Below are 25,506 nucleotides of genomic sequence, written 5' to 3'. Positions count from 1 at the left end.
TTTCGGGGTGAATATATGCGACCTTTGAAGTTGGTATATGCTCAATTCAGAAAAAGCTTGGTCGGATTATCAATTTTCTCCTAGAAAATATTTATCAACTTTTGCTAATTTTGAAATGCTTTAACTATTATTAATTTCTTCCGAAAAATCTACTTTCCCTAATTGCGCAAAAGTCAAGACTTGTCAAATCTTGGTCAAGACCTGACTCAAAAATTTTCAATTCTCGGCCAAGACTGGACTTAGACTTGACAAGTCTTGCGCAAGTTTTGACAAGTCTTCCAAAATCTTAAGACTTGAGATAAAACGTGATCAGTACTTGTTTGTCAATAATTCAAGACGTGTATTTCACTGGAGAAGTACTGATCAAAATTTGAAGTTTGTTCCGGGTACGAAGTGAAGTATTAACACTCATTTCCAGAAAATGACAAAATTGTCAAAATTTTGGACATCGGCCTCGTAATGTTTGTCAGGGGCAATGGTGAACAGGTGATGAAAGCTTCATATCAGATTTCATATATAAAATATATCTAATAATTACACTCAGTTTTTAAAGAAATTACAAAGAATGTAATAAAGATTTAATAGGCTTTTTAGCAAGATATAGGCTCGTCATTAGCTTTGTAGGTGAATGTCATCTAAGACTAAAGTGATATAGTCTCCCTGTAGCTAGTGTGTACGAACCTCGATTAACTCTGAGAAACGCAGCGTTAAAAATTAATCTATTCTAAAAGAATTCTCAACTAACTAATGTTAATAAAATTAAACTATGATTGGTAGTACATCAGAGGAACAGTCGCTTTTACTGGTAAGTGATTTGGATTCATCAAAGAATTGGAAAAGAGTTCTTTCCACCCATCACAGTTTGTCCTCTGTGCCAAGAATACCTCCCCAATGACAGAGTCACTGGCTATAGTGACTGATGGCCTGGAGAGTAGTTTGAAGTGTAGGATCGTCTCCTCTATCATACTCCTGGGCAGTTTGAATGTGAATGTCTCATTGAACACTGGCATGAATGTCTCTTTCTGTACATCTGTCTGCATCTTCTCAACTAGACGTCCCATGTACCGATGGTAAATTTTCACTAATGTGTCACCTAAAGGCTACAATTTTAACATAGTGATCTGATGGGTGTCAAACTTTCCTAAATTTTGTTATTCAAAGTTACGACATCCATAGTATATGTTATGGCACTTAGAAATAACATGCTTCTTAGACCTCAGGTTAAACGTTCAAGTGTTTCAGTTAAGTATCCTTTTTTAGATACTAAAAAACTGCAACGTGTATTAGGTCAGATAGTGAAGAGCAAAGCAGAAATTAAAAAAGTTGTTTGTGTCGTCTTCGCACTTCAGCTTGCCCTAATTTTGTTGATTTTATTTGTATTCGAATCTTTTTTGTATTCCAATTTGTACTCCAATCCTACTCCATTTGAATTGCATTCATTACTTCGATTTCACAAAACATGTTGTAACTTTAATTTTTTTTTATTTTGACGCCAATCCAAAAAATTCAGCGGAGTCCGCGTTTGCGGGTAAAAGTTACCACATTTTGTCATCCATTCTCTCGTGGAAGAAAAATGATTAAATTGTGAACAACAGTAACAAAAACACTGCGGACAATCCTTACAAAATTTCGTCACTGTTCTCGTGAAAATCACGTTTTTATGTAATAAATGTCCGCAATTTTTGAGCAGGAATAACTTTTGAAAAACCTTTAATTTATATTGAAAAATCTGACGGATTAATATGATAATTACCCTTCACTTCATTTTGATAAGAAATCTAATTACGTCTCACTTTTTCTCCTTTAATCACTTTCAGAAGTCTTGACGGATTAAGCGAATAATTATCCTCATTTTAAGTTTAACCCACTTTAAGTTAATTTAGGTTCAAAACTTTGACGGTTTAAAATTATATTTGCCCATCACTGCATTATGATAAGAAAAACCAATTATCTCCCCCTTTGTCTCCTTTAATCAGTTTTAGATAGCTTGCGCGGAAAGTAGTTACCTTAGCGCGGATGCTAGAAACGCAAGTTTCCGGACAGTAGTGACAAAAATCTGTCCGCCTTTCTTGCGTGTTATCAAAATCCACAATGGCGGCAATCAGTGGCAAATAACCCCCATTCTAAGTAAACTTGCAATGTATTGCCTCACCGTAACTGTTGTCCTCGAAAGCTTATAACGCCTAATCTTAAAACATGGGGAGTGGACAATACTGACAATAGCAAGTAATTTTGCATGTTCAAACTATAGGATTGGCGACGTAATATTACCTGGGCTATCATCCGATGGGAATATGTTGGCAGAATGGAGTCTAATCGTCAGACATCCTTGTTGCAGTTTGTAATACATCTCAATGTCAAGAGTCCCAACTTCGTAGAACTTACCATACAGATAAGCTTCTTTGTCCAAAAATTCAATGTCCTCTGTCTCCGCATACTCCGAAAAGTCAAACTTGACCTGACCTAAACATGTCATTTTACTCATTTTTTGCGGCTTTTTGTTATATTCTCCGAGAGTAGCTTTCATTTTCATCATTTGTCGTTTATGTTTGTTTCTTAACTAACTCAACCGATTAAAGTTTTGTCCTTTATATTTGCATTCTCTCTTCCTATAATTTTGTCTGTTTTTGTTAGAAGAATTTGAACATTGCTACATTCGTTGGTTAGACAATTTGTTATTTAATAGTGAAAAAAAAAACAGAATATTTGCTCGACTAGTTTGCCCAAATTGGGTTCATTATCTCTTCTGGAAAGATATTTTGATGTATATAATCCTGGGTTAATGGACCGCATCAGTAAAAACTCAAAAGCAATCACAAGTTTTTTTTTGTTAAGCTGGCTTATTTATTAAAATTGATCGGTGAAAGCGAGCAAGCAATACTTAGAACAAAAGCGCTATGAGAACATACCGGGATTTAAAAAATTAGAAGTGTATCGTTAGTTATCTAAAATTGTTAGATAACAAGCAAAAAGAGCAAATGTCTGACGGCACATACTTCACTTTTTGTACTAGTTTCTTCACATTTTTCAATTGGTATTACTTCACACTTTAGCAATTGGCCAGTTGCAGTCATTTTGTAAATTTCAACAAGATTGCTTTCAATTTTATTGGTAAAAGGGAACATTTTAAGTTTTTGATTATGAAGGGAGTTTGATTATGGAGAGAGGAAATGTTTTCTTCCAGGGGAAAACTTATTTGCCTGGCTAAAAAAATCAGAATTAACCAACTTTAGCTTTCTTTTTAACTGGCCTCGGTTTTTAACTTTTCGGCTTTTCTAGAAGTCAGCAATAAAAATTTAAAAAAGGATTTTACGTTGGTTCTTGTTTTGAATTGCATTCAGTATTGCCAAGTTGACTTTGATTGTTTTCACCAAATACACTGATGTTTTTTTAAATTACTGATAAAAAATCAGCTTGCTCTATATATCTACTGCATCATTTCAGCTGTTTTTTTTTCAAAACTGCTGATTTCTATTAAAAACCATTCAATTAATTCTGTTAATGAAAATAAGCTCAGAAGAAAATTTTCTGACGTATTAAAAAAATTCTCAAAGTGATTTTTTTGTAGTCCTTTGTCTTAAAAACAGTCTTACCGGATTCTTTACTTCCAAATACAAAAATTCAAAAGAAAATATCTGCTTCAAGATGAAATTGTTCTTGATATACAAAAATGAAGAACCTTATATTACCGAAAAACGATTTGCTAAACGTAAACAACTTTTATATCTAGGGATAGGAGACTGAACGGGACTAAGAAATTCTCAAGGGGGCTTCAAATAACCTCACTAGAGGTCAATATATACAACTATTTACATTTAAAGTGAGCTAGTTTCGGCGCAATTATCATTTGACTTTTAGTCACATATAAAAAGACACCCACGCTTACATTAATTGCTTCTCTTCGCAATTAACAAGGAAAATCTTACATCGCCCACTTTATTTCAGCGGTTTAAAATCTGTCCGGATATTGAATTTATGAAGTTAGCCTCTATGAGCTGTATTATCCGCTATACTGTTGATTACCGCTGCATTATTTGACTTTCAATTAGTCCACGTAACTAGTTCTTGAGCTTTGTTTTCATAAAATTTGTCTCGATCATAATAGCAAGGCTTTCAACGCAATGCAGATACTACAAATCTGATTCAATTTACAAAATATCTTTGTTGTTTTTCATTTGGCTTCAATAACAACCAATATCAAACTATGCTGGGCTTCGTTAAAGCTAGTAAAAAGAAATTTAATATAGGCTTTGCAAAAAATTCTCTTACTAAAGAACTTCGCTTCTCAGAATCAAAGTTTGAAGTTACCACAGTTAATTCTCTTTTCAACATATCAAAGTAAATTTTTGCAACAGAATCACTAATATGATATACTGAAACAAAACAAAATAAGAATTACTATAACGCTCAGGCAATTAAGCTTCAATACGCTCTGTAAGTCCTCTTAAAAAGAAAAATTACGTGTCTTAGCTGGTGTTTGGTAGTTTTCAAGCTCCTTTTATGCTGCTAGTCGCGTGGTTTTACAAGTTACAGCTGTATCTATCATTGGTTTTAGATAATAATGTCGACAGAATGTGTACATTTTTCAATAACGTCATTTTTCAGTGTATATTTGATGTCATGGAAATTTCAATAACTATATAAAAATTTTTTCAAATATTCTGTATAAAACAACAGGTTTATTTGCAATCCAATTTTAAAGAATCTGATGCAATTTCTTCAAGCCATTTATTCCTCGAAATATTGCTTTACTGATGTTGAGGTATTTCGCGTTTGAACTTCAGTTTTACTTCATTTATGACAATCATGTACTAAACATAGCTACTATAAGTAGATGTTGAACAAAGCGAAAAAATCAAGTTGCCTGGGATAGAATATGGCATTCCGTTTCGCCTGTCATGCCATTCTAATCACACTGCTTAGTTTGGCCATGATTGGTATTTCTCTTTGTAAAGAACAGTCGTCACATCATCGGCCCTGTTTTCCATCCTTTTTGTAAACACAGGTGCGAGCTTCACTACTGGTCAATGGTAAATTTTTTCGTTTGTCTGAGCTATGGCTGATCGAATAACATCGTCAATACCATCAAATGCTTCCGTAAGTGAACTCAAGTTTTAATATCCTCACTTGTCACTGACTTCGATCAACCAAAAGAAATTGCTTTCTGTGAGGGTTTGGTTTAGCGTGGATCATCATTTTTGCCCATTATTCAACTGCGAATAAAGTTCTTTACGAAATCTGCCCCAAATGAGATTTGCGTAGGCCTGAGTTTGTCTAAGGAGCTTTTGATTATCAAAAAATTCCTCTGTGCATGGTATTTAAGTTAAAAAACGTTTGGGATTCAATGCTTCTAAGTCACTGTTGTCTGAACTGCCTGGAGCCATTGATCTTGCGTTGAATGTCTCCTCCACAATGCACATCGTAGTTGAAAGACTGTCATCAGTGACTGATCTGTTCCCCAACACAGTATACACTGCATTCTTGCAACCTCTGACCTTCTGTTCCCATACTCCACCAAAGTGAATGCTGCAGACGGGTTGGAAATCCAGCTGATTCCTGCTTGATTTAGATGATCTAAGATCCCTTCTTTCTTTCATGCTGCAACATACACTGCAAATTCCAGTTCAATTTCAAAAAAGTTGCATAATTTGCAATGAGACAACTACTTTGTCCCAATTAGGTACCATTTCTGAATGCATCACTCTCAATTTTAGACATGCAAACAGTCAACTCTATCGCTTTTTGTTCCTTCGCGCAATGTTCACATTGAAAGGACCAAATTATTCTACAAACATTTTTGAAAGTTGTTGAAGCACCTAACCCCTCTTCGGGTAAGTCTTTCATTAATAATGTTACCGTTTCTGCTCTCTCTTTCTGGAGATATTATCCTTGTTCTTGAATGAACTTAAGGCGTTTAAGTGCTCGATTTGCAAGAACATCTCAATCGCACGATGTTTCCAGCGTGGCAATATGGGACGCTCTGCATTGAAGACCAATTACCTTTTGTCTTTTCTGCCTTTGTCACGAAAAACTTCTTCATCGATAAAGAGGGGGACCGGCATCATTTTGCTGCCTTTTGGTCTTTCCTTTTCCTCTTTGAGAGAATTCAGTTATCGCCAATTTGTCGCCACGTACTAACTGGAAGGTGATTGCATTTGCGTTGTCTTTTTCTTCAACACTGACAACAAGTGTTGCTGGTTTCTGTTTGTTCAATGCTCGCTTTGCGTGTGTCACCGTATTCAAAATTCTGTTTATGTTACTAAATGTTTCCCACTGAATGATAGCTTTCGTTTCGTCAGCCTGTTTCAATTTTTGCTCGACTAGTTTGCCCAAATTGGGTTCCTGATTGCTTCTGGAAAAAATATTTTGATGTATATAATACTGGGTTAAAATGGACCGCATCAGTAAAAACTCAAAAGCAATCACAAGTTTTTGTTTGTTAAGCTGGCTTATTTTTTAAAATTGATCGGTGAAAGCGAGCACGCAATACTTAGAACAAAAGCGCTATGCGAACATACCGGGATTTAAAAAATTAGAAGTGTTTCGTTAGTTATCTAAAATTGCTAGATAACAAACAAAAAAAGCAAATGTCTGACGGCACATACTTCACTTTTTGTAACAGTTTCTTCACATTTTGCTATAGGTATTACTTCACACTTAAGCAATCGGCCAGTTGTAGTCATTTTGTAAATTTCAACAAGATTTCTTTCAATTTTATTGGTAATAGGGAACATTTAAATTTTTTGATTATGAAGGGAGTTTGATTATGGAGAGAGGAAATGTTTTCTTCCAGGGGAAAACTTATTTGCCTGGCTAAAAAATCAGAATTAACCAACTTTAGCTTTCTTTTTAACTGGCCTCGGTTTTTAACTTTTCGGCTTTCCTAGAAGTCAGCAATAAAAATTTAAAAAAAGATTTCATTGTCACGAACTTTGGTTCTTGTTTTGAATTGCCTTCAGTATTGCCAAGTTAACTTTTTTAAATTAGTGATCAAAAATCAGCTTGCTCTATATATCTACTGCATCATTTCAGCTGTTTTTTTTTCAAAACTGCTGATTTCTATTAAAAACCATTCAATTAATTCTGTTAATGAAAATAAGCTCAGAAGAAAATTTTCTGACGAATTAAAAAAATTCTCAGAGTGATTTTTTTGTAGTCCTTTGTCTTAAACACAGTCTTACCGGATTCCTTACTTCCAAATACAAAAATTCAAAGAAGAATATCTGCTTCAAGATGAAATTGTTCTTGATATACAAAAATGAAGAACCTTAAATTACCGAAAAACGATTTGCTAAACGTAAACAACTTTTATATCTAGGGATAAGAGACTGAACGGGACTGAGAAATTCTCAAAGGGGCTTCAAATAACCTCACTAGGGGTCAATATATACAACTATTTATGTTTAAAATGAGCTAGTTTCTGCGCAATTATCATTTGACTTTTAGTATTAAATTTCCGCCATTTGATTCAGCTGTCAAAAATTGAGAATGAGAGAGAAATATCCTGCAAAACGAAGAAAGTCACGCGCGTAAAATTCACTCGAAAAGTCACAAAACGGTCAAGTGAAAATTTTGCATAAAAAGACATCCACGTACATTAATTGCTTCTCTTCGCAATTAACCAGGAAAACCTTACATCGCCCACTTTATTTCAGCGGTTTAAAATCTGTCCGGATATTAAATTTATGAAGTTAGCCTCTATGAGCTGCATTATCCGCTATACTGTAGATTACCGCTGCATTATTTGACTCTCAATTAGTCCAAGTAACTAGTTCTTGAGATTTGTTTTCATAAATTTTGTCTCGATCAGAATAGCAAGGCTTTCAACGCAATGCAGATACTACAAATCTGATTCAATTTACAAAATATCTTTGTTTTTTTTTCATTTGGCTTTAATAACAACCTATATCAAACTATGCTGGGCTTCGTTAAAGCTAGTAAAAAGGAATTTAATTTAGGCTTTGCAAAAAATTCTCTTACTGAAGAACTTCGCTTCTCAGAATCAAAGTTTGAAGTTACCACAGTTAATTCTCTTTTCAACATATCAAAGTAAATTTTTGCAACAGAATCACTAATATGATATGCTGAAATAAAACAAAATAAGAATTAATATAACGCTCAAGCAATTAAGCTTCAATACGCTCTGTAAGTCATCCTAAGAAGAAAAAATTAACGTGTCTCAACTGGTGTTTAGTAGTTTTCAAGCTCCTTTTATGCTGCTAGTCACGTGGTTTTACAAGTTACAGCTGTGTCGATCATTGGTTTCAGATAATAATGTCGACAGAATGTGTACATTTTTCAATAACGTCATTTTTCAGCTTATATTTGATGTCATGGAAATTTCAATAACTATATAAAAATTTCTCCGAATATTCTGTATAAAACAACAGGTTTATTTGCTAACCAATTTTAAAGAATCTGATGCAAATTCTTCAAGTCATTTATTACTCGTAATATTGCCTTACTGATGTTGAGGTATTTCGCGTTTGAACTTCAGTTTTACTTCATTTATGACAATCTTTTACTAAACATAGCTACTATAAGTAGATGTTGAACAAAGCGAGCAAATCAATTTGCCTGCGATAGAATATGGCATTCCGTTTCGCCTGTCATGCCATTCTAATCACACTGCTTAGTTTGGCCATGATTGGTATTTCTCTTTGTAAAGAACAGTCGTCACATCATCGGCCCTGTTTTCCATCCTTTTTGTAAACAAAGGTGCGAGCTTCACTACTGGTCAATGGTAAATTTTTCGTTTGTCTGAGCTATGGCTGATCGAATAACATCGTCAATACCATCAAATGCTTCCGTAAGTGAACTCAAGTTTTAATATCCTCACTCGCCGCTGACTTCGATCAACCAAAAGAAATTGCTTTCTGTGAGGGTTTGGCTTAGCGTGGATCATCATTTTTGCCCATTATTCAACTGCGAATAAAGTTCTTTACGAAATCTGCCCCAAATGAGATTTGCGTAGGCCTGAGTTTGTCTAAGGAGCTTTTGATTATCAAAAAATTCCTCTGTGCATGGTATTTAAGTTAAAAAAACGATTGGGATTCAATGCTTCTAAGTCACTGTTATCTGAACTGCCTGGAGCCATTGATCTTGCGTTGAATGTCTCCTCCACAATGCAAATCGTAGTTGAAAGACTGTCATCAGTGACTGATCTGTTCCCCAACACAGTATACACTGCATTCTTGCAACCTCTGACCTTCTGTTCCCATACTCCACCAAAGTGAATGCTGCAGACGGGTTGGAAATCCAGCTGATTCCTGCTTGATTTAGATGATCTAAGATCCCTTCTTTCTTTCATGCTGCAACATACACTGCAAATTCCAGTTCAATTTCAAAAAAGTTGCATAATTTGCAATGAGACAACTACTTTGTCCCACTTAGGTACCATTTCTGAATGCATCACTCTCACTGTAATACATGCAAACAGTCAACTCTATCGCTTTTTGTTCCTTCGCGCAATGTTCACATTGAAAGGACCAAATTATTCTTCAAACATTTTTGAAAGTTGTTGAAGCACCTAACCCCTCTTCGGGTAAGTCTTTCATTAATAATGTAACCGTTTCTGCTCTCTCTTTCTGGAGATATTACCCTTGTTCTTGAAATACCTTAAGGCGTTTATGTGCTCGATTTGCAAGAACATCTCAATCGCACGATGTTTCCAGCGTAGCAATATGGGACGCTATGCATTGAAGAACAATTACCTTTTGTCTTTTCTGCCTTTGTCACGAAAAATTTCTTCATCGATAAAGAGGGGGAACGGCAGCATTTTGCTGGCTTTTGGTCTTTTTTTCCGCTTTGAGAGAATTCAGTTATCGCCAAATTGTCGCCACTGTAGTAACTGGAAGGTGATTGCATTTGCGTTGTTTTTTTCTTCAACACTGACAACAAGTGTTGCTGGTTTCTGTTTGTTCAATGCCCGCTTTGCGTATGTCACCGTATTCAAAATTCTGTTTATGTTACTAAATGTTTCCCACTGAATGATAGCTTTCGTTTCGTCAGCCTGTTTCATGAAGACTGATGAGGGTATGTTATCTTCATCTAAGGCAAATATTGGGTTCATTTGTTCTGGCCATTCACTTTCTGGTCGCTTCAATCAAGCCGCCTCACTGATTTCGGCTGATTTCTTGATACCGCCAAATATCAGTTGTACCTAATATCCCAGCAGCAACTCAATTGCCCAGAAACACATGCTACTTAAGATGGGAGCTATGTACCCACTGAAACACTGTAATTGACTCTAACAAGGAAACTGCGACTATTTATCTTCCTTTTCCTTGAGCATCGGTTCTTTCAATTTCAATGCGATGCCTAACGCTTGCGATTCCAATCACGGTTTTGAAAGATGTCTCATCGCTGCTACTCAGCATTTTTCAATGACAACTATTAAGTCAGCTAGTTATTCTTTCGGCTTTGAACGTACATAGGCCGTTGCACGACTTCAGATGAAACAGCAAACACATAAAATTCTGTTTTGTACCAATCCATCGATGCTTGTTTCATCTAAAAAGGGGATTGTTTCATTCCATATCAAGGATTTGGCTGCTTCAAAAATCTCCCGTCCGCTGTCCCATTGTTGTCAATTTTTGGTCCAGATGCCATTCAGAAGTCACCTCATGTCGACACTGAAAGAGGCAATCGGGTCAACTACTGAAGATACCAGTGACAGAAGCTTCCCCTGAGTTATGGGTCTTTCAACTTTCTTGATACCTGGTCACACTTGAAGAATTTCATCAATAACACTCCCTTGTAGCAAAAGCATTGAAGATCCCTCAATGTTGCGTTCAACATCGACTTGCTTCGTGTTGCTGATTGACTTCAGGTCTTCTAGGTAACTGCATCGTTGTTTGTTATCCACTCCTTCTATTCGAATCCATGTTGTGCGAGAAGAGGCTGTAGTTGATTGAAGAATTCTATTGCTTCTTCGGGATTTATAACAATTTGATGAAATCATCCATGCAGAAGTTGTTTTGTAATTTCTTTGCTGTGATGGGATATTGCCATTGCGCAAGTTGGAGGACTTATGGCTTCAAATACGGACTGTTGATTTTTGCAAACTCGACTAGGTTTGTTAGTTCTTGGACGCCTTAAAATCCTCAAGCAGTTTATAGAGTATTGGTGTAAATCTTGCACGGTGTATATCTTTAATGTCAGTATTGGTCCTTTACGAAATCTTAATATCGCTCCAATCAACAGATATAGTAGATCAGTTCCTGCTAGTATCTTGTCATTTAGGTAAACCTTTCTGCTTTTCGATGCAGCACTGTAAACAGGTCCAACTTTGGAAGGCGTGTTCACGTTTATCTTCGGATGATGGGGTGCTTTTCATTATTTTTTGAAGTTGCCTTTCACATCGGATTCGACCCATATCAATAAAAATCCCTTTTCTACCTTTGTATCTATTGAACGTTGATTCAAAAAACTTTTCGGGTTTGGGTCACTCTGGAAATCGCAATCCAGTAAATAAAGCTGACCCATGGTTGAGTTGTATCTGTTTGGTGGTTTTTGGCTGTAATTTACGCCACAGCATTCCCAATTCATACCGCTCGCCTGTGACCTTTGTCGTGTTACCTAGCGTCCTTTGTGCCTGCTGTTTCTTTTTTGACTGACTGACAACCTTCAGTTTGAAATCACTTGTTTTTATGTCACACCAGATTCCTTTATTCTCACCCACTTTCACATCTTCTGTGAAAACGAAAGGATAAACATGTTGTCTTCTTTTGCCCGTCATGGATTTTCTGATTACCCGTTCTAGCAGTTTTAGAATTCTGAAACCTTCACTTCGTGTTCCTATCTTGTATTCCAATGGGCGTTATAAATCGTAAGTATCTTGACCAAGGATGATGCCAGTTGAAGGATCAAGTTGAAGCTCTTGTCGAGTAGAACACTCAAGTGATTGAATCTTTCTTCGAACTGTAGTCAAAACTTGTGTTTCCTAATGAAAATGACGGGTGCGCAAACCCTCCGATTGGATGCAATTTGGTTGTAGTCCTTATATTTTGAGAGGAACCTTTTCCGTCTTCAGATCGTTCGTTACGTGTATGACAGCTATTATGAGCGTAATATTGAAGCGCTGGGCTTGTAATTTCTCTTGCACCTTTTGATCAAAGAAGAAACCGTTGATCTACTATCTGGGAGCGCATATGATTTCTGCCGATTGCTACTGCCCTGTATTGAGAGAGGAACTTCGTTGCTTCCTCACTGCTGCATACCGATAATTCACGCTCATGTTCTTGAGTACGGGACAGTTCGAAGTTTTATGAGTGCCATCAGCTATTGGACAGTAACTGTTTTAAGTTTGCTTTGTTTCTTTTGCATTTGAACTCGCACTGAAGTTTGAATTTTTGGATTCCTGTTTTTTCTGATTTGGACAACCATTTTCAAAACCAACTTCTATAAAACCTAACCCCATCTTCATCATCAACATAGAACCACCAGATATCTCTGAGAACAACTTGGGTAGTTTATCTACAACCAAATAAATTATCGAGTTTGGTTACCGATCACTTATTTGTCTATACATTTTGATTACTTTGCAAAGTTAGAAACGATAAACGAGAACTTGATTGGACCTCATGGGTTGTGACACTTCACTTGATTTGCCTTGCGTGGAATCTCCAACTGTGTGCCGATGATCACATGATGCCCCTCAACATTTCCTCTCCAGAATCAACCAGCATCAAAACAAAATTGTCCACAAAAACAAGTTCCAGGGATTGCTGATTTTGCTTTGTATGTCAGTACAGTTTTCAGGTGTCTAATTTGCTGTAAGTCGAGTATTGGTTGGTCGTTGATCCACTGTAGCAAAAAACATATTAGACCGCTAAGGGCATTCGAGAGGGTTTCCATCAAAATTGTTAAATTTTAGCTTTGTTACGTTACTGCTACTTAAACAACCACTATTTCATCATGATTCACTTCTGAGGAAGCGTCCCAGTCTTCAACGATCGCTGGAATTCCTGAAAAGTCACTAAGCTTCTTTTATTAATTCAGGGGCTTTTCGAAGCAAGCTTTTGACCGAAGTAGCGTTAGAAGATTGTCGATTCTACCAGCCCAATTCAGGACATCTGTTGTTTTCCGGGTCCAGTTGAAGGAGGATTTGTCTCGAGCACTAGTTGATTAGTTAATTGGTAGTCACCACTTTCCTATGCTGTTCTCTTCACTTTGCGCTCTTGCTCACGCTCTTCTTCCAAAAGTTGACGCCTAGTTTCCAGTCCTTCATTGGCATTTCCAATTCTAACTTTCTGCATTCACAACTTGCCTGTTCTGGTAGCAACTCTTTTTCAAAATCAATGTCGAAAATCTGCATCCTTTCTTCAAGCTTTTACTTCGCTGAAGATATTTCAGAAACGTTCTCCGTATCTTTATCACTTGCTCTTTCCCCGTTTTGTACCGTTTGAGCAACGGGGTTGTCCGCTGGATATTTGTTGGTACTATAATTTTCGTTCACTGATTGATTCGCGTTCTCTTGCTCTGCATTCATTTCTGGTTCGGGAAACGTCATTTTTTTGTTGGCGAGCTTCCGTTTAGTGTTTGATTCTTCCATAAATCTTGAAGCTTCTTGTCCTTTTAAGCTTGTGCTGGCTGATATTGTACGGTACAAAATTGGCATTTTAGGAGTAAATTGACTGGATCTTGATCGCTTTTGCTTTGCTTATTGCTATTAAAAGGGTGTTCCCAATTAAATTTCTTTTTTGAATTGCACTTTATCATTCGTCTCGCTGTCTTTTCTCGGTCGATTTGATTGATGATTGTTGTTTGGTGCATCTGATACACTCTCCATTAATTTTGACAGCAGTTTGCCTTCCACTGTCCTTGCCGCAGACCGAATATAACGGCTATTGTCCTATCAAATAAAAGGAACATTTACACCGCTCAATTCTTTTAAGAGGTTTCAAAATCTGTCCGGATATTACGTTTTTGCAGTTAGCCTCAATGAAGTGTACTATCCGCTATAATCTACATTACCGTTTCATTACTTGACTCTCGATTTTTCAAATATTTAATTGTGCATCTTTTCTGTTTAACAATATTGTTTCGCTCAATGACACATTTTCAAACAATGAAATTCCGCTCGAGGTTTGATTTATAACTCAAATTGAGGATCAATATTTAGAAATGAGGCTCCTAACCAAAAAGTTTAGCATGACTTCAAGTAACTGTCAACCAAATTTTAGATTTCTAAAAGTCCTCTCTAAGGGTCGTGCGCTTCCAAGGCAACTCAGGTTTTTTTAATTCTGATTCAATTTACTATCTAATTCTGTTTATCAATTGGCTTCAATAACAACCAATATCAAACTAAGCAGTCTTACTTAAAGCGAGTAAAAGAAACTGGTATTAAGATTTGCTCAATGTTTCTCTTGTTCCGCGTTGTTCCTCGGAGAAAAAGTTTGAGATTATGAAAGCTATTTCTCGTTTCAACAAATCGAAGTTAAGCTGCGCTGTAAAATACTAATATGATCTACGGATACAACAAACAGTAACAATTAATTTACCGCTCCAGCAGTTTTTTTTTGCTTCAATGCGCACTGTATGACAGTTGGCTGAGATAAAATTAACGTTTTTCAACTGATTTTTTTTTATTTTTAAGCACCTTTTAAGCTGCTAGTTACGTGGTTTTTCTATGTCACAATTGCGTCTCTCACTGGTTGTAGATAACGATGTCGACACAATTTGAACATTTTTCCATAACGTCACTTTTTGAGAGTAAATCTGATGTGAAGTCTGTTGAACACTTAGAAGTTTTGGAGAATATTGTGCCTCATATTGCTTTGCTGATGTCGAACTAGTTTTCGTTTGAATTTCAGATTCACTTCATGCATGATAATTGCTGACTAAAAATAGCTATTAGATATAAAATATATGTTAATCAAGGTGACCAAGTCAACTTGGCTTCGATAGAATGTAGCATTAAACTCTGCTTGTCATGCTAATTTAGCCTTGAGTTGATTTAATATTAGTGAAAGTTTGTGGTATCAGTGAAAATTGCGCAGCCGCCGCAATTTAAACTCTGAGCTTTCAAAAAAATGTGTATTTTGACCTTAAAATATGTGTATTTAAAAATTTTGTGTGTGTTTGGATCAGTTCATAATCAGTTTTTTTCTGTTTGAAAATGAACAAGACTAATCTGCTTCAAAAACTTTTTAAAGCTTATTTGCTTCAGCAGAAATGTTGAACAAAAGTTATTCCCTTTTGCTTCGAAATTATTAGCTTCCGTGAAAAACAACATCGTATGAACAACAAATTGTTCTCATGATTTTTAGATCCTGGTTTGAATTTTAGCCAGTACTACCCTTTATATCTTGATTTTCTTAACTAATTAAGGTAAAATTTCAAATAGTAATATCGATAAAAGAAACCTATTCTGTACATACATCTGCTGCAGCACTCTCTGTTTTGTTCAAAACTGTCCATTTGGGTTTAAAAACGCGGGCTCGCTTCTGTTAAAAAAAGTACAATCATGAGATTTTCTATTGCAGTCAAGTTCTTTATGGCATTTATTGTCTGTGAGTTTTTTTTTATAATCCTTTGAAGACTTGATCATTTAATAGGTTAAGAAACTTTTTTGTTTAAAAAATATTAAACGCATAAAATTGAACCACATTCCAGTTAATCACATATCAGTGTTTTAAAAAGCAATTTTCTGAAAAATTATGTTTTTGATTTATGCAAACGTTTTTGACGTGTTTCATATGTGAGATTGAAACGCTCTAATTGACCAGATAAAGAAAGATAGTACTACCTTGCGTAAAACACTTAAATATTTGATTTTGTAATGAAATTGCTTTAGTTTCAAAAACATGTAGTCTGTTTTAAAAAATTGAAGTGTGTATTTAATTTTACAATCAGCTTTTTTAATCTGTTTTTTAAAGCTAAGTTTATCAGTTACATAAATGCTCGTTTTGCTTCTGTTTTCCTTTAAACAGAGGTTGGGAAATCTAATTCAGTTTCTCATAAAAACATTCCAATCGACTTTTGCTCACCTGCGAAAAAGTTCTTGCCACAAGCTTTGCCGGCTATTTTTGACGTTTTTTCGGCCATTTTTGACCTTTTTTTCGGCCGTTTTTTGACGCTTTTTCGATCAGTTTTGACGTTTTTTTCGGCTATTTTTGACCTTTTTTCGGCCATTTTTGACGTTTTTCGGCTATTTTTGACGTTTTTTTCGGATATTTTTGACCTTTTTTTCGGCCATTTTTGACGTTTTTTCGGCTATTTTTGACGTTTTCTTCGGCCATTTTTGACCTTTTTTTCGGCCATTTGAGACTGGATTAGGACTTGGCAAGTCTTGGCGAAGACTTGGATTAAGACTTGTCAAGTCTTGGCCAAGACTTGGATTAAGACTTGGCAAGTCTTGGCCAAGACTTGGATTAAGACTTGGCAAGTCTTGGCCAAGACTTGGATTAAGACTTGGCAAGTCTTGGCCAAGACTTGGACTAAGACTTGGCAAGTTTTGGCCAAGACTTGTATTAAGACTTGTCAAGTCTTGGCCAAGACTTGGATTAAAACTTGGCAAGTCTTGGCCAAGACTTGGATTAAGACTTGGCAAGTCTTGGCCAAGACTTAGATTAAGACTTGGCAAGTCTTGGCCAAGACTTGGATTAAGACTTGTCAATTCTTGGCCAAGACTTGGATTAAGACTTGCCAAGTCTTGGCCAAGTCTGACAAGTCTTAAATGTGTTATGATCATAGCTCTGAATCAGTACTGATACTTAGACGTGGAATTAGACTTGCCCAGTACTGATAATGACTTTGCGTTAAGTACGGGACGCCTTGTTTTATAAAAACAATAATAACATTAAATTGGTTTAACAGTATATCAAGTCGATGGTATTTCGATTTAGAGTTGCTTCAATATATTTTGTTGAATATTGTGCCTCAACAGCAGGCTGGATCGCAAACCATTGCAATTTTTTCTAATAGTTTTCTAATAGAATCTGATGCAATTTTTTCTAATAGTTTATAACACGTAATATTGCTTTGCTGATGTTGAACTAGTTCTGGTTTGAATTTCAGATTCATTTCATGCATGATTATTGCGTACTAATAATAGCTATAAGATAAAAATGTTGAACAAAGCGAACATTTCAACTTGGCTTGGTTAGAATGATGCATTAAACTCTGCTTGTCACGCTAATTTAGCCTTGAGTTGATTTGGTATTAGTGAAAATTTGTGGTATTAGTGAAAATTGCGCAGCCGCCGCAATTTAAACTCTCAGCTTTCCAAAATATGTGAGTTTTGACCTTAAAATATGTGCAATTAAAAATTGTGTGTGTGTTTGGATCAGTTCATAATCAGTTTTTTTTCGGTTTGGAAATGAACGCGACTAATCTGCTTCAAAAACTCAAACTTTTTAAAGCTAATTTGCTTTGGCAGAAATGTTGAACAAAAGTTATTCCCTTTGCTTCGAAATTATTACCTTTCGTGAAAATCAACATCGTATGAACAACAATTCGTTCTCATGATTTTTAGATCCTGGTTTGAATTTTAGCCAGTACCACCCTTTAGATCTTTGAACAAAGTAAGGTAAAATTTCTAATTGTAATATCGATAAAAGAAAACTATTCTGTACATACATCTGCTTGATTATGCTTGATTAGCACTCGCTGTTTTGTTCAAAACTGTCCATTTGGGTTTAAAAACGCGGGCTCGCTTCTGTTAAAAAAAGTACAATCATGAGATTTTCTATTGCAGTCAAGTTATTTATGGCATTTATTGTCTGTGAATTTTTTTTTATAATCCTTTTAAGACTTGATCATTTAATAGGTTAAGAAACTTTTTTGTTTAAAAAATATAAAACGCATAAAATTGACCCACATTCCAGTTAATCACATATCAGTGTTTAAAAAAGCAATTTTCTGAAAAATTATGTTTTTGATTTATGCAAACGTTTTTGACGTGTTTCATATGTGAGATTGAAACGCTCTAATTGACCAGATAAAGAAAGATAGTACTACCTTGCGTAAAACACTTAAATATTTGATTTTGTAATGAAATTGCTTTAGTTTCAAAAACATGTAGTCTGTTTTAAAAAATTGAAGTGTGTATTTAATTTTACAATCAGCTTTTTTAATCTGTTTTTTAAAGCTAAGTTTATCAGTTACATAAACGCTCGTTTTGCTTCTGTTTTCCTTTAAACAGAGGTTGGGAAATCTAATTCAGTTTCTCATAAAAACATTCCAATCGACTTTTGCTCACCTGCGAAAAAGTTCTTGCCACAAGCTTTGCCGGCTATTTTTGACGTTTTTTCGGCCATTTTTGACCTTTTTTTCGGCCGTTTTTGACGCTTTTTCGATCAGTTTTGACGTTTTTTTCGGCTTTTTTTGACCTTTTTCGGCCATTTTTGACGTTTTTCGGCTATTTTTGCCGTTTTTTTCGGATATTTTTTACCTTTTTTTCGGCCATTTTTGACGTTTTTTCGGCTATTTTTGACGTTTTCTTCGGCCATTTTTGACCTTTTTTTCGGCCATTTGAGACTGGATTAGGACTTGGCAAGTCTTGGCGAAGACTTGGATTAAGACTTGCCAAGTCTTGGCCAAGACTTGGATTAAGACTTGTCAAGTCTTGGCCAAGACTTGGATTAAGACTTGGCAAGTCTTGGCCAAGACTTGGATTAAGACTTGGCAAGTCTTGGCCAAGACTTGGATTAAGACTTGGCAAGTCTTGGCCAAGACTTGGATTAAGACTTGGCAAGTCTTGGCCAAGACTTGGATTAAGACTTGTCAAGTCTTGGCCAAGACTTGGATTAAGACTTGGCAAGTCTTGGCCAAGACTTGGATTAAGACTTGGCAAGTCTTGGCCGAGACTTGGATTAAGACTTGGCAAGTCTTGGCCAAGACTTGGATTAAGACTTGTCAAGTCTTGGCCAAGAATTGGATTAAGACTTGCCAAGTCTTGGCCAAGTCTGACAAGTCTTAAATGTGTTATGATCATAGCTCTGAATCAGTACTGATACTTAGACGTGGAATTAGACTTGCCCAGTACTGATAATGACTTTGCGTTAAGTACGGGACGCCTTGTTTTATAAAAACAATAATAACATTAAATTGGTTTAACAGTATATCAAGTCGATGGTATTTCGATTTAGAGTTGCTTCAATATATTTTGTTTTGACTCCAAGATGGTGAAAAATTTTAAAAAGCAAAGAAAGGACACAATGTGGGAAGAAACAATGGAATCGTTGAAACAAAAACTAGCTATCTCTCCTTTCTCAGATGCAGTATCAAAGACCACAGAAATTAGTAGTTGTTTCCAAAAAATTGATCCGTAGTTTATTTTGGTTTTAAGCTTAATTCTTGAATAAAAAATTATTTTTAAGGTATTCAGTTCCACTTGATATGGAAGCCATATCCAAGATACTCATAACGCGTGAACGCTCGATCGTTAGCTTTACTTTTGCGCAATCTGACAAACCATATCAATACCATATAGATCAGTACAAACCACCTCCAAGACGCTAAAACACCATTGTTTGAAAAATGTCAAAAAAGCGTGCTGATCTACTTATACTTCTTTTGTTGAAAAAGTGTTTGAAATCACACCTGAAATCGTATTTGAAACTATAGCAATTTCATGCATGAAATTTTGGCTGCAGCCTCAGACGGAACCATATGGTACTATTGGGACTTTGAATGTTACAATATTCCAACCAGATCACTCATTACTCGCACAAACATGCACGGTTCCAATTTGATATTTAGTTTACCCAAAAAGTCACTGGCCACCTTTCCCTTGAAAGCCTTCACCCGAATGAACAAATGTCGCTTAGACAACGTCTCGCGTGATATTTCAAATGTCATGCTGTTATTTGGTCCCGAAGTCACTCCAGAGCGACGATCCAGATCCACCGTCTGGTATCTGTTGGCACCTTTTGGATAAGGAAAAGACTTGTCATATGGTCGAAGAAGAAACGCAATTCGAGGTTTCTTTTTGTTCAGAATTTCATATCGTGAGAAGTCGAATAAATGCGTGACCGAAACGTACAGTTGATGCTTCGTGTTCTGTAATCTTGCGCATTGGGGTATTTTGTCGTGGTTTCCGTATAGTACATTGAGAGCTATTTTTCCAGTGTAATCTTCTGGTAGAACGGAGTAGCCGTTGAGAAAGTCACGCGGTTTGGCCGGCTGTTGAACGATCGACTCCATCACTTTGGTCACAGATTTTCTGCAAAGAAAAAATGCATTTGGACAACACGAAAAATACCTTGAAGTAGATCTTTATCTTTTAAATCTCAAACATTAAAATTAAAATAACCACGAGTTTACAGTCGCATGCTGTAATATTATAAACCAAAAATAATACGTAAACTATTTCAATAATTTTTAAAGCCCTAAATTTTTTGTTAACTGGAACTCGTTTGTGTTCATTTCTTTTTTATATTCCTCCTTACTTTTCTCGTTGATTTTTCCTTTCTTGGAACCTAGGAATCGAGTCAAATTTCCAGTAGAACGAAATTTCTTAATAGCACTGTGACTCTATAACGATTCACATATTGTTGGGGATAAAAATTACATGTGCGCATGTTTAAACGAATTTCAACTTTTCAACTCATATTGACTTTATATACTTTTTATCGTCGATATTTGTGTGTTTGTTGGAAACGAAAGAAGATTTAATGAAATTTTTGCTATAAAATATTCTGCATGGTTCATTGTTTTAAAAAACTTCTGTCTCCTTCTTGAAAACAACCAAGTTTTTGGTTATCAAGTAGTAGACATCTCTTAAAAGCAATATTTCTTGTCCCATCTAAATTGCTTGTTAGTTTTGTCTATTGAGTATAATGGCAAAATTAGCAAAATATAGATATAAATTCTAAATGCGACCAAACAACTGATCTGAAAAGATTTAATTTAGAAGAATTTGTGGCATACCAAATAAATTGATCTGATGACTAATGCCATTTAATGATATTCTTAAAGAGCTGTTTATGTTATGTCAACTCTTCATCAAGAATAACACTTAAATGCCTGAAGTCATCATTTGGAATTTGAACTTTTGAACTCAACACAACAGACACTTGGTAACTTTTATTAAAACTTATAATTCCGTTTTCCATTCATTTGGAGTTAGCTTTGTTTGTTTAGTCTGATTTGCTTCACATATTTTTTACTCTTCATAACTATTTGTTAATCGTAGTTTTTAAATGCTGTTCAATTTCTTATGACACAGAAATGTTGTATCATCGGTATGTTGTAAAACAGTGGACTGCTTTTGAAAATCTCCTAAATCAAGTAACAAAGTGATTGGTTCTATAAACGTATTAACTGTAACACCATGCTTTTTGTCGTCGAGTCTGATTCAACTTTTCAAATTTTCAAATTTAACCTTCTACTTAGAACCGAACTGAATAAAAATCTCCTATCTTTCATAAACCTTATTTTTCAATTTTTTAAAAAAAAATGCATAAAAAATTTTTGCTACAGTTTCTCCTAATCAAATAAAAAATAAACCATCTTTTTCGTGTCAAACTCAGATTTTATTCACTCTTTAAGGGCTATTATTGAATCAAAACAAAATTTCTGATTTTAGATACCAAACTAATTTTTATTGCTAATTTTGTTCTTATCCAAATGCTCTGTCATTTGTTCCAGGAGAAGGCTTTATAAAACTTTTGCTATTGTTAGATTTACCGAACTTTGCATATAAAGTTAGGGATTATAACTGTCGTTTTTATTATAGATAGATTTTACAAATGATTTATTCATATTATCAGGGAACGTGGTTGTGTTTATAAACTCGTTAATAGCAAAGTGTAATTGAGGTCAATAGACATTTTACAATCTTTTAAAACACAGAAAGATAGATATCCTGGACCAGTTGATTTTTGTTTTGGTATTTTCTGAAAAACATTGCATAGTTTGTAAATGCTGATTTGATTTGAATTTAGATTCGTTAAAACTAAATGAAGGCAGCTCAAGAGCAGCTAGTTTACCATTGCTGAATCCACGACTAGCAAAAACTGCATTGGGAGTTTTTCAGTTTTCAAATCAACTTTTCGTGAAGAGTGCTTGGATATCCATATGTTTAAAGCTCACCTTTTCTAATTTGGTTAACAAAAGAAAGGGGGCATTGGCTGGGGAATAAATCGATAACTATTGCAGACCAGAAAAACTTAGTATCGGAAAAAACTTAAATTTTGGTCCATGCTCCTGTATCAGCTAGGAAAGACAACAGAAAGAGAGTTGTCAATAAGTTTAATAAACTTTCAAATTAATTATTCAGGTTTCTACTTTTCTTTGGAGTACTGGTCCATTTTGTTCATCTTCTCTATATTAGCTGCGACAGAATAATTGCAATTGCTCTAAATATGTTGCTCTAATATTGATGAAATCAAGCCTTAGTTAACGCAAAATGTTTCAATAAATCTCACAAAATTAGATATTTTAAGATTAATATAAGTTTTATAAGTTTCGAACAAACTAACGGCGCCGCAACAAAAAAGCTTTTTAATAATATCGCAAAAAGATATTGAAAAACCTGATAAATATCTGCATTTTCTGTTCATTAATTAGAAATCAAAATCGATCAGAATTTTTGGGACTATTGCAGATATTACATCCTTTTTGAATCCCAAAAAATTCTTTTTGCTGTTTAGGACGCATTTGTCTTAATGATATGTCGTTTGAAGAACAATTATAGCCAATATGTTTTATATGTTTTCTTAAAGTTGTTGTTTTTTTCGAATTCCATGCCTATTTGGGTGCATATCATCAGTCTAATATTATTTGCGTCAAAATAAAAATTCAGAACCTATTTATTGTATCGCTGAAATTTGCCTGTAACTTAATTGGTGATGCTGGTGTCTCCTTGAATGTTGTGAAAAATACTTTGTTGTTTAGATCCCTTCCTCGTAGAACAATTTGTACTGAACAAATGTGGCGTATAGCAATACAAAGTGGCTTGAATTTTGTCACAAAATAAAAAACTAAGTCAAATATTCGCTAAATTTCCTTTTTCCCGTCAGAACCCTAATCATTATCATTTTGTCCCAATTGACAGACGACGTTTTCAGCTCTTGTTCTAGCCGAACAGGATGTCGATGATATTACTAACATCGCTTATGGTTCCCGATGGGTGTGAATGGAATCCATCTTCACTACTTATATCCCTCTGTTTAACAAAATTGTTTGTGCTCTCTGAAAACACAAAGTGTTTGGTAAATCGTGCAACAAACTTAAAGGATCCCTGTCTGCTGTTGCCATAAACTTCTTTGGTTTGTTTGTCTTTTTTGCATCAAAAATGTAAGCCAACATTTTATCATTTTGTCCTCTCAGAAACAATGTTTCTGACATCGGTTGATCATAAAAGATATTCTGTGTTTTAGAGCTGTTGAAGTTTTCTATTTGCTTGTTTGTTATCTCATATGAAGTGATGATTTTTTGAGCTCTCTCAGTTTGGATTTTCCTGATTGAGTTTGTCTTTGTTCCATTTTGCTGAGTCAGTTGCTTTCATATTGTCGCTGGATACACAGTTTTTGTTGTTGATCACTGTCTTTAGGTAACACTCGGGTTCGAATTGGGACATTTCCTTAACGGAAATTGAAATTTGCTGAACAAATTGGCTTTTAATTACCTCTTAATTCCTTAAGGTCAATTATGCTTGGGTTTCCCCATTATGCTTGGACACAATAGAAACAAACAGCATTATATTGTCTTTTATATGGTAATAATTGCTATATGATGACAAAATTTAATGCGTCGGCGAAATATTAATTGAAATACTCTTTCATGATAAGATCTTTATCAACTGTCAACTGCTTATGTTTGTAATTGCTATCAACTTTTTTGTATTAAGATTTCAGAACAGAGTAAATTGAATCACAGTAAACTTATTCGACCCTTGAATATGCCAATTCAACCCATGAAAGTAATTTATTTGAATCAAAGTAAAAATTAAGAAAAAATTGGTTGAATAGGAACCGAAAATGGAAATGATTTCTTGCAGTCCCCGGGGCCAAAATTTTTTTGTTTCCGTTGGTATGTGTCAACAAATTAATGACTAACTTTGTTAAGAAACTAATAATCATTTATATTGCCTATGAAGAGGCGAGATTAATCATTTCAATAAAACAATTAGGATACAAAATGTGTAACACACAAAAAAGCTATTACAAAATGTAATTTAGGGCGTCATCTATTATTGCTATTTTCACAATCAACAACCAGCCAAGACAAACAACCAACCATCAAGACAAACAACCAGCCAGCAGCATTGGATAAAGTTGTGGAACATAGAGAAATTTTTCAGCTAATGACTCAAAATTATCTGCAGATGCTTACGATGATTTTATAACGAGAGTCGATGATATGGTAACACACCTTGTTATGGTTGTTTTGTCCTCTAGCCTCTGGATCTGCTCCTTCTTTAGAGTTATGAACTGTTTTCTCCTCAGGTACTCCTCCGCCAGGTCTACCATTTCGTCATCATCACCATCGCTCATGGCCTGTTAATCATAATATGACACCACAAAATGCCGATTCTTTTCATTTTGAAATTGTTGACATTAAAATAGAATTCGTTGTTTAGTTGAACACAAAACTTGAACCATCTTTGCGACATAGTTATATAAAATCTGGAAGATCCATTTATATTCGTTCGAATGAATGTAGCTCGCACTTCCCACCGTCTTTTGACGCGCAATGTGGCAAGCACTTAAATTACTGTAAGTAATTTCCAAATGGCAACTAAATCGCCTAAAAAGAAAAATTCTTCCAAAGAAACGTGATTAATGCTATATTCAGCGGTTATGGCATTTCACCTAATTTTAATCCTTGGACGATTTAATGCTTTAAGAATACTAAAATGAGGGATTATACTGCAATTAATCTGCTGCACATTTCTTTGTGGAATGCGCGTCAGCAAAATTTTTTTGGGAAAAGTTTCCGGAAAGTAGATTCCATTTATCAACATTCACTGACTGAAGTTTCTATTTAAGGTACCGCTTTTTCATCTTCGAAACTTTTAAGAATTTTTCAAACGTTATAATGTATTAATATAGGAAAAGTGAAAAGCAAAATTGATTAAACTTACTCGCAAAGTTTGGTACCGGTAAAGTTTAGACCTCGACTTATGAAAAGACTTTATAAAACTATGAGAGGGTCTTTATTGACTATGAATACACAGTCCAGAACTTAGGTTAAGTCAAGATAAAGTCTTTTCATGGGACCAGCTAAGTCTTTTCATAGCCAATTAAAAATGAGCACGGTCTTTTCATGTGTCGAGCCAGGGTCTGTTCATAAGCCAAACAAAGTCGATCACAGTCTTTTCATGGGTCGAGCAAGTTTCTTTTCTCAGCCGACTGAAGTCGAGCACAGTCTAATCCAATGGTCGAATGCTATTGTCTAAATTGTGTAAGATCAGCGCCAATGTCAGTAAAAATTATGTGAGATCTACGCTAAAATCAAAACGAAATTATGTAATATCTACGCTAATTTCAACGCTAAATTATTTAAGATCTACGTTAAGTCCAACGCTAAGTTAGGTAAGATCTACGATAAGTT

The 25,506-nt window shown here is 35.1% G+C and overlaps 1 protein-coding gene across 1 annotated transcript; it reads right to left on the bottom strand.

Annotated features, from left to right (window-relative positions):
• Window positions 1-702: 702 nt before the first annotated feature.
• On the bottom strand, window positions 703-24,450 carry LOC142356351 (synaptotagmin-2-like). Its single transcript, XM_075408281.1, has 4 exons — window positions 24,325-24,450; window positions 19,713-20,170; window positions 2,272-2,463; window positions 703-1,093 (listed from the first exon to the last, which is right to left on the bottom strand). The coding sequence occupies exons 1-4, from the start codon at window positions 24,444-24,446 to the stop codon at window positions 765-767; spliced, it is 1,101 nt and encodes a 366-aa protein (XP_075264396.1). The 5' UTR covers window positions 24,447-24,450; the 3' UTR covers window positions 703-764.
• Between the last annotated feature and the right edge of the window lie 1,056 nt (window positions 24,451-25,506).

This window comes from Convolutriloba macropyga, unplaced genomic scaffold (assembly GCF_964194025.1).
Source record: "Convolutriloba macropyga unplaced genomic scaffold, txConMacr16.3 SCAFFOLD_876, whole genome shotgun sequence".
Taxonomy (NCBI): domain Eukaryota; kingdom Metazoa; phylum Xenacoelomorpha; order Acoela; family Convolutidae; genus Convolutriloba; species Convolutriloba macropyga.
This window is presented reverse-complemented; position numbering and strand designations above follow the sequence as displayed.

Coding starts and splice junctions, on each gene's coding strand:
- LOC142356351 (XM_075408281.1), bottom strand. CDS start 24,446: ATGAGCGATGGTGATGATGACGAAATGGTAGACCTGGCGGAGGAGTAC. Junction 20,171..24,324: donor GACAAAACAACCATAACAAG/GTGTGTTACCAT, acceptor TTTTCTTTGCAG/AAAATCTGTGACCAAAGTGA. Junction 1,094..2,271: donor CCCATCGGATGATAGCCCAG/GTAATATTACGT, acceptor TGTAGCCTTTAG/GTGACACATTAGTGAAAATT.